This window comes from Manacus candei, unplaced genomic scaffold, assembly GCF_025592945.1.
Source record: "Manacus candei isolate 608988 ecotype Guabito, Panama unplaced genomic scaffold, ASM2559294v1 h1tg000014l, whole genome shotgun sequence".
Classification (NCBI taxonomy): Eukaryota; Metazoa; Chordata; class Aves; order Passeriformes; family Pipridae; genus Manacus; species Manacus candei.
Window position 1 is genome coordinate 19,004,587 of NW_026138062.1, and position 13,234 is coordinate 19,017,820.

General features: G+C 42.2%; 1 protein-coding gene across 1 annotated transcript; it reads left to right on the forward strand.

Moving 5' to 3' along the window:
* Nucleotides 1-1,045: 1,045 nt before the first annotated feature.
* SPRYD7 (SPRY domain containing 7) lies at nt 1,046-11,406 on the forward strand. The gene is made up of 5 exons (XM_051779347.1): nt 1,046-1,212; nt 2,412-2,528; nt 5,355-5,521; nt 7,085-7,187; nt 10,388-11,406. Exons 1-5 carry the CDS (start codon nt 1,107-1,109, stop codon nt 10,483-10,485), a joined length of 591 nt encoding a protein of 196 aa, XP_051635307.1. The 5' UTR covers nt 1,046-1,106; the 3' UTR covers nt 10,486-11,406.
* Nucleotides 11,407-13,234: the final 1,828 nt, after the last annotated feature.

Sequence of the window (13,234 nt, forward strand, 5' to 3'; positions counted from 1 at the left end):
ACAATTTCATTCCAAACTGGTCTGGAGATAAATAAGCTTTCAAATGTAAGTATTGAAAATACCTGCTGTCTGCAAAACATTCTAGATCAGCAGCTCATGGTAAAACATTTATTGGATATTTTTCTGTAGAGAAATAAAAATGTGAAATAGGCACAGGTGGGCTTCTATAGCCATGTTATCAATATTCACTATGTTTGTTATAGCCCCCGTTCTGAATGCTGTGGGTGATGTAGGGATGCAGAAATGGATGTAGAAATGCTTGAATAATCCAAAGGCCACAAGCTACAGCTTTTTAAATTACATGGCATTCTGCCTCTGTGAAAGGGACACAAATCTGGTCCCAAACTGTGCTTTGCAAAAAGATGCTAAGTGCAATGCTAGCACGCTGGCTTTTCACTGTGGCAGTCTTTACAGTAGAGTTTAACCACGTAAAAAATGAAATACACTCTATCAAAGCTTTTGAACAGATGAGAAAGTCCTCTAGAAGCAAATAGTGCCCAGAACACTCAGGGTTAAAACTCACTATAGCTGGACAGATCTGGAAGGTGAGGAAAAAGGGCAACTCAGAGGTGCACCTGCCAGGCCCGGCTGTGCGAACCTTTCACTTCAGGGAGCCCTGTCTCTTTTGACTTTGCTAAGAAAGAATTGAAAAGGGAGGGGGGGGGTGTAACAGAAATAAGAGAACTGGGATTCTTGTGACTTGGCGCCGGGAATAACTAACCCGTAAATTTCCACGAAGGAGTCCCTTCCCGTGTGTGAACTTCACTGACACGATACCTACCACCTGCCCACCATGATCAGTGTTCCCCGTTTGCATGAACTGTCCCTCATGTACACGTATACACGTACAAACTGCCCTTCAGGAGACTGCGCCGGTCTCCTCACGCCACCGCCACAGCTGCGAAAGACGACCAGCAGGCTATCGCCTGCGCTCGTTTTCCATTAAATTTTCTCTTCCAGAGGAAAGACGGAGCTTTAAGGCTGGGTTTGCTGCTTTTTAACCCGCACTTCCTCTCCCGCTCCCCTCCCACCATGTTGCGGCGGGGCGGGAAGGGCGGGGCGGCGGTGGCCGTTGCGCCTGCGCGGCGTGGCGGGTGCGGCCGGTCATGGCTGCCTCCGTGTTCTGCTGCTTCTCCTGGTGCCGGGATGGCGGCGCCGGTCACATCCCGCTCAAGGAGATGCCGGCGGTGCACCTGGACACGCAGCGCATGGGTGAGCGCGGCGGGACAGGCCCGGTGCTCGGCGGCGGGCGGCTCCCCGGCGGGCAGGGCCGCAGCCTCGGGGCGCGGCACGGGGTAACCGCTGGGAAAGTCGCTTTTTGGCGGCTTGTTTAGCAGGATTTGGCAGTTTTTAGGGAGAAAAAAAAAAAAAAAGAAAAAGAAAGCCTCGCTTTGGCTTAAACTGAAGGTGATCAGCACGATGAATATGTCGGGGTGCGCCTCGGTCTCTGGGGGTGTCCGAGGGGGACAGGCAGCCCGACAAGGGTGGTCCGGGTCAGAGCCGAGGGGACGAGTTCACAGAATCACAGAATCAACCGGGTTGGAAAAGACCTCTGAGATCAAGTCCAACCTATGACCGAACAGTGCCACGTCCAGTCTTACCTTAAACATCTCCAGGGACGGTGACTCCACTTCCAGTTATGGCAGTGAAGATGCTGAAGGAGCCAGGCCTTGCAGAATCTTGTCCATGCCGCTCGTTTAAACGTAGTCCTTAGGATGAGCTAGCCACAAAACCATGCCCAGCCTTTATTGAGGAGAGAAGTGGTCTGGGCCAGCAGCACCACAGCTGGGGAGAGAGCTAAGAGGAATAGATGAGTCCAGTGCTTGAGCACCATTATTAGCAACTGCCTGCCGTGTACTTGACCACAGTGCCCAAAGATAGTGTCTTCCAATGGAGAAGGAAAACTTCATTTTTTTCTCTCTGTATTGACAGGCATGTTTTGAATAAAAGGATTATTTCATAGAATGACTAAACACCTTGCAATTCCATCAATCATTTCTATCCAGTATGCTTTTCCTTCTTGTTGCAGAATGTTTTTTCTCCAATGTTAGAGACAGAGTACAGGGCTTTGGTCTCACAGTGAACCCTTTCTGACTAAATTGTAAGTTATGCTTCTGATGTGGTTAAGCAAAAGTTGTAATCAGCAGGGTGCTGTAAAGCCCAGGAGGTGAAAATTAGATCAGCGTATAGATTTTAAATAAATAAACCCTAGTGGAAAGATGAACTAGCCTGTAAACAGCCTTCCTTCTCTTACTTCAAAGTGTGGCCCGTCATCATAATTCTTACAGACTAATGAAGCTTTTACTTGGGGCAGAAAGAACAAAAACTGTTTTCAATGTTTAGGGCTTTGAGGGCTGCTTCCAGACTTCTAAAAATGTTTTGAAGTTTTGTGGTGTTTGTTTTTCTTGCAGGAACAGATGTTGTCATTGTTAAAAATGGCAGAAGAATATGTGGCACAGGAGGCTGCTTAGCCAATGCACCTTTGCATCAGAACAAGAGCTATTTCGAGTTTAAAATCCAGTCCACAGGTTAGTCAGCAAAAAATATACAACCTTAAACTTGGAAGGTATGTCACACAGCCTGCTGGTGGCCAAATCTCAAATGCTCAACACATGCATCTTTTTAATTTTATCCTTGAACTTGTGAGCATTGGAGAGTGTTATTTCCTTTTATTGTCGTGGCATAAAAGGAAATTTATTTTTTTTTTAACCATGACTCTGAAATACTAGAAAGAATGGTAAGTATATTACTAAAGTGCAAATACTAAATCCCCACATTGTTTTGTATGCTGTTATATGCATGTTTTTCAGTTGGCGTATTTTAGCAATGTTTTTTGCTAGGTAGATGCTTATGACCCCATAAAACACTGTAGCTGTGAAGTTGGTTTTTTTAAATAGTGCGTTTTACCCAGCATTTTGCAGCTATTTGTCTACCTTCCTTTGCTTTTAACATGCTCTGCGTTTGCCCGAGCAAGGGTAACACTCTTTGCGCTACCCTTTGCTCTTCAAATCAAATGTGCAGCACTTATTCCAACACTGCCTTATCCAGAGGAGCCTTTCAGCACTCTGTTTCTTTTTGCTTTTACTAATGCAGTCAGCCTCACAAGTATAGAGAACATTGCAGGCTTGCCTGTATTCTAGCATTAAAAATCAGTCTGTATTTTTAAAAACAACAGGCAGCATGAAAACGAAGCTGTTCTCTCCCTAAGTATGTAGTGGGAGGGAAGAAAAAGAGAAATGTTAGTCCAGAGACAGACTTTTTGATACCAGCTAGAGCTTGATGCCGACACGTTTTGGGTAAGCGTTGTTTACATTCAGTTGGGATTAGGGTGCATGCAGCATGAACGCAGGTCTGTCCACAACAACTTGCAATCAAATGAGTTGTTTAGTGTTAAGCTACATGTAAACCCGTATCAGTATTAACTTGGCAATTTTTATATCCTTTATGTCAGGGGAAGAATCCATTGCAGCTGTTGTTCATATATGGTCTTTATTCACACAGATACAGTATCCATGTTCTTACACTTGAGAAACACGGGCAATAAACCCTCCTGGTCGCTGTGAGCCATGTCTCATCTATTCCTGTGCCCCAAGGCAGGAGAACTGTAGATGACTTCATGAAAATCTTTGATTTCCAGAAATGTCCCTGAATCTACTAGGGATTGTCTGTGGGGTCACTCTGACTACTGGAAAATTTTCTGAAGGATAATCACACTCTTGTCCTTTTCATTCTGGGCATATAAGTGTTAGAATAAATTGTTCTGCAATTTTTGTCTTTTTAAATTAATTTTCTTACATTTTTGCTTCATTTTAGTCTTCTGTAGATTAAACAGTTCCAGTTTGTTGGGTTTTTTCGTTGTCATCTTCTAGATGAAATTTTTACACTTTTGAGTGGTTTTGTTGTTTCTTCTGCAATATCTCTAATTGCCCTAATTTGTCTTGAGATATGATGCTTAAAATGGATGCTCTGCTCCAGCTGCAGCAGCAGTTGATGTCCTTGATCTGCTATACATACAATACGTCTGCTTTGCATGTGCCACACATCCAGTTTTTCGTGGCGGTAGGGCCCAGACTCATGCTCAGCACATGCTCTATGATAACCCCCAAACCATATTCTGTGAACTGGTTGCCAAGCCACTGCTGTATTTGTGCCACTTACTGTTCCTACTTACCTGCTCTTCTTCGTAATTCATAAAAAGCTGATGCACTTCCCTTATTTCAGGCCTCTTAACCACTTCGTCAGGATCATTTTAAATTTGAGGGTCCTCTGAAGAGCTTGAAGTCCTGTCAGATTGGGATTGGCAGCATCTTTAATAAGCACATCGTTATGTTATCCAAGTAATTGGTGTGAATACACAACACTATCTGACCTTGTGCATTCAATGCAAAACCTCAAACCCCACTTGAGTCATCATTTTTGATTTGACAGGGTGCTACTGATGAGTAATCCTGGAATAGTTTTCTAACCACTCGTGCCTTTATATTGCTGTAACTGTCTAGACCATATTTTCGTCATTTGACTATTTCAGTGTTGTATGAGTTTCAAAAACATTACCAAATTGAGATCTATCATACTTTCTAACACTTTCTTCTTTTTCTGTAAGACTGGTCTAGCTAGCTAGCTGCAGTTCTCTGGATCCTTCTTTTTCAGGATAGATACCACCCTTGTGGCCACCCTGTACTTGGTCTGGCCAGGATGGAGTTAATTTTCTTCATAGCAGCTGCTGTGGTGCTGTGTTCTAGATCTGTGACCAAAACAATGCTGATAACACACCAGCTATTGCTGAGCAGTGTTTGCACAGCATCAAGGCTGTTTCTCTCTGTTTCTCACCCTGCCCCTCCAGTGAATAGGATTAGGATTGCACAAGAGGTTGAGAGGGGACATAAGTAGGCTGATGGCCCAAACTAGCCAAAGAGATATTCCATCCCAGGTACTGTCATGCTCAGATAAAAATGGGAGAGAAGGGAATTTAGGGAGGCTAGCCATCTTTTGCTTGGAAATTGGCTAGGCATTGGTCTACCCGTGGGAGGTAGTGAGTGATTGCCATAGCATCGCTTTGTTTTGATTTCTTTTTCTTCTGCTTATTAAACAGTTTTTATCTTTAGCCATAAATTTTGTCACTTTTACTCTTCCTTTCCTCTTCCTTCGTTCCACCGGGGCCTGTGGGGAGAAGGGAATGACTGGCTGGGTGGTGCTTAGCTGCCTACCAGGGCTAACTCACAACAGTTCTGGTATTTCCAGGAGATACTGGTAGTACCATCATGCTGGTTAAATTCTTTATGGTGTCCTGCTTCAATCAGACAGTCTTCAAAAGGATTTTGTTTTTTCCTTATCGTGTTAATGTCACATTTTAGGGATTTGGGGTATTGGAGTTGCAACCCAGAAAGCAAACTTGAATCAAATTCCGCTTGGTCGGGATGTCCACAGCCTGGTGATGAGAAATGATGGAGCTCTCTACTATAACAATGAGGAGAAAAATAGGCTACCAGCAAACAACCTTCCTCAGGAGGGCGATGTGGTGGTGAGTTTCTTAAGGCTTTGTTACTTCCTCAGCTGCTACTAAATGCCTCTTATTTACAGCTCTGTGATCATACTGACTGTTTCAGTCAAACTGTTCAGCTTGCATCTCTCTGTTTGGAAAGTGCTGATATAAACTCCCGTTGTCTTTGAGTGGGGCAGCTGCCTGGATATTGGTGGACTTCACTGATTGATGTGTTGGTATTGATATATTCTGAATGAGGGATGGACTTGACCAGGGTTTGAGAAGTAGCCTTTAATGCTCATTTGCAGTATCTACCTGACAGATGACTCCCATCACAAGGATCCTGTAGTGTTTGAGACAGGACCTCCCTGAACAAGTACTGTGCTGGAATGCATTACATGGCTATGCACCATGCCCAGCTGAACTCATAGCTAACTGGTTAATGATTAGAAGGACAGAGCAGAGATTGGTTTTTTTAGTCAAACTTTTGTAGGGATAAAAGAGATATTAAGTGGGGAGGATGGTAATGTTCACTGGGAAAATTATTAAAAATGAGGGAAAATGGAGAATCCTTTTTTTTTTTTTGTACCTTACTATTAAAAAAAAATCTTAGTGACTATTTTCAAAAGTACATGGGAGCAAGGCAGTGAAATTTAGACCATTTATCACCACTACTTTTTTGTGCTGTGTAGCCTTGCCTCTATGTAGCAATGGTTAGAAATGTCATCTTTAGTAACCCCAAACAGCTAAGGTTGACATCTCCATGCTTTACCCTCAGACACTATACTGTTCTTTTAATCCCCTTCTGAAATTGTTTTTTGGAGGGTTGCATACTGCTTCAGGGTTTGATCAACTTGTGCAGCTTCAACTAATCACAGAAACTGTTACTGCTAACTCCCCAGTTTCCATAAATTTCAATTTATTTTATTTATAATTTATTTTCTGTCACGAAAATAGATTTCTGAAGTTCTGAATGACAGCACAAATTGTCACACTCAGCCATACCAAAGCAGTGAGAAAAATCCTTTAGCTAACAGATAAGTAAGTTATTACCTTGTTAGTGTTTGCATGCTGCTCTGTAGTCAGCATATTTATAGTGTTGTGTATGAAAACAGGGTCTGTTGCTGCCGGCAGAGTAAATGATCTGAGAGATGTTTCTATATGGAAGCATGGAAAGATAAACTTGACTCATAGCATCACTATTTCTTAAAGTTATTTCCATGAGAAGATATAAACAAGAAGACTGCAAACTGCCTAATATTCAAAATCATTGAAAATCTTGTGTTTCTCTAACATGATGAAGAACACTTTAGAAATGTGTTTTGTAAACCTAGTAAGATGCAATGTGCAGTGTGCAGTACTGTGCTGCCTCCAAATTGAATGGGTGTTAAGGAATCCCGAGTATTTGAAAATACAAATGTTATAAGTCATTTATTAACTTCTAATTGTTTGCAGGAATGAAATGAGATTTTCTAGGATGCTGTGGCTTTCGTAACGGTGTTAAGATTTGCCTGTGGCTAAGATAGCTAAATTAAGTAGCAGTCTTATGCATATAAACTTGTTGATGCTTTTTTTTTTTTGTTCATTTTCTTTATTTTGTAGGGCATTACATATGACCATGTAGAATTAAATGTGTATTTAAATGGGAAGAACATGCATTGTCCAGCTTCAGGAATCAGGGGGACTGTCTATCCAGTGGTCTATGGTAAGTCAGAGATTTTCAATCTGTTTCACAGTATGGACAGTATTCTGTCTTCTGAGCCATGTCTTCTTCTCACTTCAGTGGAACACACACATCAATTGTTTATTCTTGGCAACGACAGCAATTAATTACATGAAAATGCAAACCTAGGAAATTAGAAAAGTATATTTGCACCTCATTCTTGATGCTTAATAGGAAAAAATGCACTGCTTAATAGGGAAAAAAGCACTTAGAGTGTCCACATTCAGCAAGCTGGGGAGTTGCTGCACTCAGTCTAAAAGTTGCCAGGTAAAAAAACTGTGAAGCGGATTTAAAAAAAAAAGAAAAACAACAAATTTGAACTAATATAGACTTGTGGTTTAATCTGATTTATCTCTGAAGCTTGTCATTTGTCCCTTTTAATTTCACATACTTTATAAATGCATGCAGTGTTACATAGGAATAGAATTGCTGGTTGTATTTTCTTACAACAGTAATAACTTTAATGTAGTGCTGGTACAGCTGCTTGCTGTGTGGTGGTGCAGCTCTTTGCTGCTACACCAAATTGATGCCCAGTTTTGAAATCCAGCAATTAGTGAGCAACTTATGGTAGCTGTTTTGCAAGCAACCATGAATATAACACAGCAATTTAGAACAGGAAACAAATACCATACCCAATTAATCACTGCCTAGGCACTTTAAAAAAAATTATAAATGATGGAAGCTGGAATTTGGCGAAGTCATATTAAAATTTTACTCTTCCAGAAGCTGGTGGTGATTTTGTAGTTCCCAAGCAGTCAGAATTTAACATCTCACCTGGAAGGCAGCACTTCCCTTAGCTCAGTGCATAATCAGTGCTACACTCCGGGTTGACATGTAAGTTACAGAAACTGATAATTGCTCACCATGTTCCCTCTATTACACCTACAGCCATGACAGAGTTACAGAATGGGTCAGGTTGGAAGGGATCACTGGAGGTCGTCTGATCCAGCCTCTCTGCTCAGTAGGGTCCCCTAGAGCACATTACTCAGGATTGTGTCCAGACGGCTCTTGAATATCTTCAGTGAGGGAGACTCCACAATCTCTCTGGGCAACCTGTTCCAGTGCTCAGTCACCCACACAGTAAAGTTCTTCCTCATGTCCAGGTGGAACTTCCTCTGCATCAGTTTCTTCTTGTCTCTTCTCCTATTGCTTGGCACCACTGAGGAAAGCCTGGCTCCATCCTCCTGGCACCCTCCCTTCAAATACTTACAGACATTGATGAGGTCCTCTCAGTTGTCTCTTCTTGAGGCTGAACAGGCCCAGCTCCCTCAGCCTTTCCCTGTAAGAGAGACACTCCAGGCCCTTAATGCTCTTCATAGGCCTCTGCTGGACCCACTCCAGGAGCTGCATCTTCAGTTTATCTTTATTCCTGTGTGAGTTTCATCTAAGTAGTAACCTCTTCCAAAATAATTTTGTTATTGAGATACCATTAGCTATGTGCTGGGGATAATTTTTTAATTTCATGGTGCCTTTCTAATGAACTGTTGGCATGTTCCCATTTACATCTTGATACATTTGTAATGCTGAATTTTTTGAACAGGAAGAAAATACTTCAGATGCACTGTAGAGCCTTTGAAGTCTATAAATGTAGCTGACGAATTATATATTTCCAAGCCATTAGAGTGGAAATTGTTTTATGTGGTCATGTTGTGATGTTTTCTTAAGCCACGTGATGGCGCTGCTAAAATGCTGTGGCAGCTCTGCAGGATCTCCTTGTGCAAAATCTTCATGAGCAGCAGGAGAGTTGCTGTGTTGCAACTGATTATTGCATCTTCCCTGTATTTTGGTAGGGATGTTACACAGCATGAAGAATGAAGGTTGCTTTCAGAAAACATTTGGTAGTATGTAGGTTTAGCCTGCTGTAAACTTTTTTCCCTCAGACTAAGGAAGTTCCATGCCTGGGGAATACAGTGACCTTTTATTGCCAGACTCTTATTATCATCTTCCACAAGTGGACATAATTTCATCATAATTATCATATGTCCTACGTATAGCTGTAACAACTGAAGCCTGCAGATTGCCTTTGTGCAGATTGCCTTTGTGCAGTACTTACTTTAACTATAAATGTCCTTAATTTAATGTGAATGAACAACTTCTAGTCACGTGAAAGGATTTGGCCATAGAGAAGCATTTACCCTATTCAGACTAGAGCCATAAATACGTTTTTAAAAGAAACATGGTAGATCAGGCAAAGGCGGCGTCGAGCTTGAGCATGTAAAACAGAAAAATGGACTTAAAGGTTATGCTGCTGTACCTCAGGCACTTTCATGGAAGCAAGATGCCAACACTGTGTAAGTACTACAGAACTGTACAAGTATACTGATATGAATTTTAACTGAGCCTAGGAGGGAAAAATTCTGACTTTGGCTCTGAGATAGCTAAATTCCAAAATATAGAGATGAAGCTTTTCTGCTTTGAACTAATGTTGCTAGTGTGCCAGGTTCATCTCAGAAGTTGTCTTTGAAAGGGATCTTGCTTTTCTGACTATTTCAGTTTGCTGTTGAAATACAGCAAAGCTTTGCTCTGAAAATTCTCATCTGCTTCTTTTTTATATTCTACATTGAAAGTAATGTTGCAGATAGATAGATTTTGCAGGGAGTCCAAAGCTAGGAGAAGTTTTGTAAAAAAAACATTAACTTCCAGCTTTTAAGAAGCAGTTGAAGAAGCTCTCTTTGGATCACATGTTAAAACAGGTGGTCTAACACCAACCACTGCAGACATCTGAAACCTTGTAAACCTCCAAAAACCCCACTGTAGACAGCTGAAACTCCAGCGGAATCAGGAAGTGGAGAGAAAAATATGCACCTGATGAGATGACATCCCTGCAGCATGTATCTGGTAGTGTCCTTACTCTGTAGACTTCTGGAGAAATAGAGTAGAAAATTTGGAAAGAGTAGCCTGAAGTCCTGCTAACACTCCCAGTGAAATCAGACATAGCATTCTTGTTGACTTCACCAAGGACCATTACAGACTAAAGTAAACAACAGAAAAAAGAGATGGTTTGTTCTCCTGGGATATGTGTAGGGCTCTAGCAAATTCATTGAAGAGATTTCTTTCAGTTGTACATATGGAATGAATGTATTGAAGAAATTCTCAGGATACAATCTAATAAGATGGTGTAATAGAGGATCAAACTGTAAGTGTTCCTTCCCTAATTCCTTCTTTTTGGTTCTTTTCTGCAGTTGATGACAGTGCCATTCTGGATTGTCAGTTCAGTGAATTTTATCATACACCTCCACCAGGGTTTGAGAAGATCCTCTTTGAGCAGCAAATCTTCTGAATGTCTTCATACTGAAAATTTGCACCCTGCACTGTTACAAAAGCTTTGTCATCTTAAAGCTCCACTTTACTTTCTGGAAACATATCTGTATTTTTAGTAAATATTTGTGACTGTTGTCTGCAGAATAAATATGTTAACTGCAACACCAGGTAAATGTGTTGCAAATGTGAGTTTGCTGGCAATGTTTCGTGATTGAAAGTGAGTGTTTTGGGGCAGGGTTTTTCTCCGATTTGTACTTGATGCATAAGGATACTAAGGGATATTACTGTCGTCAGTATTACATTCGGCATTTTGAATGAACTGGAGCTCTGTAAGACAAATAGTTCTTATGCATATGATAGCTACGGAGATGTACAGTTCTCATGATTCGTTTTTCCGTCAACTTTTTTCTCACAGAAATTATGTAATCTGTTTAAAGGACACACTGTGTTTCTAGCCTGTGATCTGGAGTGTCCCAGTTGTGCATAATGACTAATAATACAGTGGCATAACTAGCAGCTAGGTACTTTTGTTTTGCAAGGTATAGATTAATCCACTCCCTCAATCTTAGACCAGCAAATACAATTTACCTATTTCTCCTAGCTTTTAATTTGCTTTTATTCTGACAAAAAAAATTCAGAATATTTTCTAGTAATACTTTTTTGTTGAACCTTAAAAAGTAAACCTAGACACTACCTATGTTTTTGAGGACCACCATGCTGTGGTTACTCTGGTAGGAGAGTATAAGTACAGATCAACTCAACTTGGGTATGCAAAGAGCCAGGTGAAGGGTATGAGATGTTATGGTGAAGCCTTACATCTGAACTGTAAATTAGATTATTCTTTTCTGGAATAGCATATTTAATTTCTTTGTGAATCATTTATAAATGGCTAAGACATTGTTCTAAAATGTGATGCCCTTGAATATACATTGTGAGATGCTTTTCTTCCGCTCTTGTCATGTTTAATATACTTCCTAAAAGAATTTTTATTGTAAAAAAAAATCTTCATACTGAATGTTTGTGTTTTGGGTTTGGCTCTTCCTGGGTTAATGCATTTGCATAAATAATTTTATTTAAATATTTTTAGAAATTACCTTATTCTGAAATTTTCAAATACAAACAGCTTTCTCAAAGCCTTTCACCTTAGGATTTACTGCATCTGTTCTTAATTCTGTGGCCCATGTTTTCCTTTCTTTTAGCCTTGCTGTCACATGACAGTGTTGAGTAGAACTTTTCAGCCTGAAAGGAATGATGCCCTTGTCAGCATTATGATAAAAAGCTCGGGAGATTAGGCTGCAGTTTTATCACTCCCCTTGAAATCTACTCAAATCAGAGTAGAGAATGAGAAATAAAACCTAAATCCTAAAACACCTTCCCCCTACCCCTTCCTTCTTCCTAGGCTTAAATTTACTCCCTATTTGCTCTACCTCCAGCGGCACAGAGGGACGGGGAATGGAGGCTGTGGTCAGACACGTCTCTGCTGCTCCTTCCTTTTCACGGAGAGGACTCCTCATACTCTTCCCATGCACCAGCGTGGGTCCCTCCCATGGGAGACAGTTCTCGACAAACTTCTCCAACGTGAGTCCTTCCCATGGGCTGCAGTTCTTCATGAACTGCTGCAGTGTGAGTACCTTCCACAGGGTACAGTCCTTCAGGAGCAGACTGCTCCAGCACTGAGTCCATAGGCCCTGCCAGGAGCTTGTTCTGGGTCATAGCCTCCTTTGGGCATTGACCTGCTCCACAGCGGGCTTCTCCACAGGCTGCAGGTGGATCTCTTCTCCACCATGGACCCCCATGGACTGCAGGGGCACAGCTGCCTCACCATGGTCTGCACCACGGGCTGCAGGGGAATCTCTGCTCTGGCTTTTGGAGCATCTCCTGCCCCTCCTTCTTCACTGACCTTGGTGTCTGCAGGGCTGTTGCTCTCACATATTCTCACTCCTCTCTCTGGCAGAACTGGTGCAGTTTTTTCCCTCCCACCTTCTTAATCTGTTATCCCAGAGGCACTACCACTGTCCCTGCTAGGCTCGGCCTTGGACAGCGGTGTGTTTGTCTTGGTGCCAGCTGGCATTGGCTGTGTCACACGGGGGAAACTTCTGGCATCTTTCCATGGAAGCCACCCCTGTAGCTCCCTGCTACCAAAAGCTTGTAAACCCAATACAGCTTCCACACAGCCTGAGCTTCAGATGTCTGATGCAGCCCTCTAAGTCCTAGGTTACAGAGATTGCCTGGGACCTCTCTCTGAGGCTGGGAAGAATTGCCCTCTGCCCTTTCAGAGATGTGCTGTCTTGGAGAACTTGTGCGGCCAACTGGAGGAGTTCAGGACTGTGAGCAGGTTGCACATCAGAGAACATGAAAGGGAGACAGATAGGATCTTCTCTGAGACTTAACAGCTTGAAGAGCCTCAGGCCCCATCTGCAACAGGGAAGACAGAAATTACTATCTCACACTATCAAGGTAACCAAAACCTCTGGAGAAGGGGATGGATAGAAGCTGGTGACTTCTGGCACTAAGAAGAAAGTTCCTGCCACACCTAAGGGCTTACAGCTGCAAAACAGGTTCACTGCCTTCTTAGTTGAAAAGGAGCTGGATGAGCCCTCAAGCAAAGAACCTGTACGGTATCAGAAATGACTACAGAGCTGTGAGGGCAGTAGTCACAGGCATGGGGGCACAGGTGGTGAACTCAATCTTGCCAGTGAGGGAAGGGAGTAAGAAGGAGAGGGGACAAATAGGACAAGTCAATAAGTGACTGCAGAACTAGTGTGGAC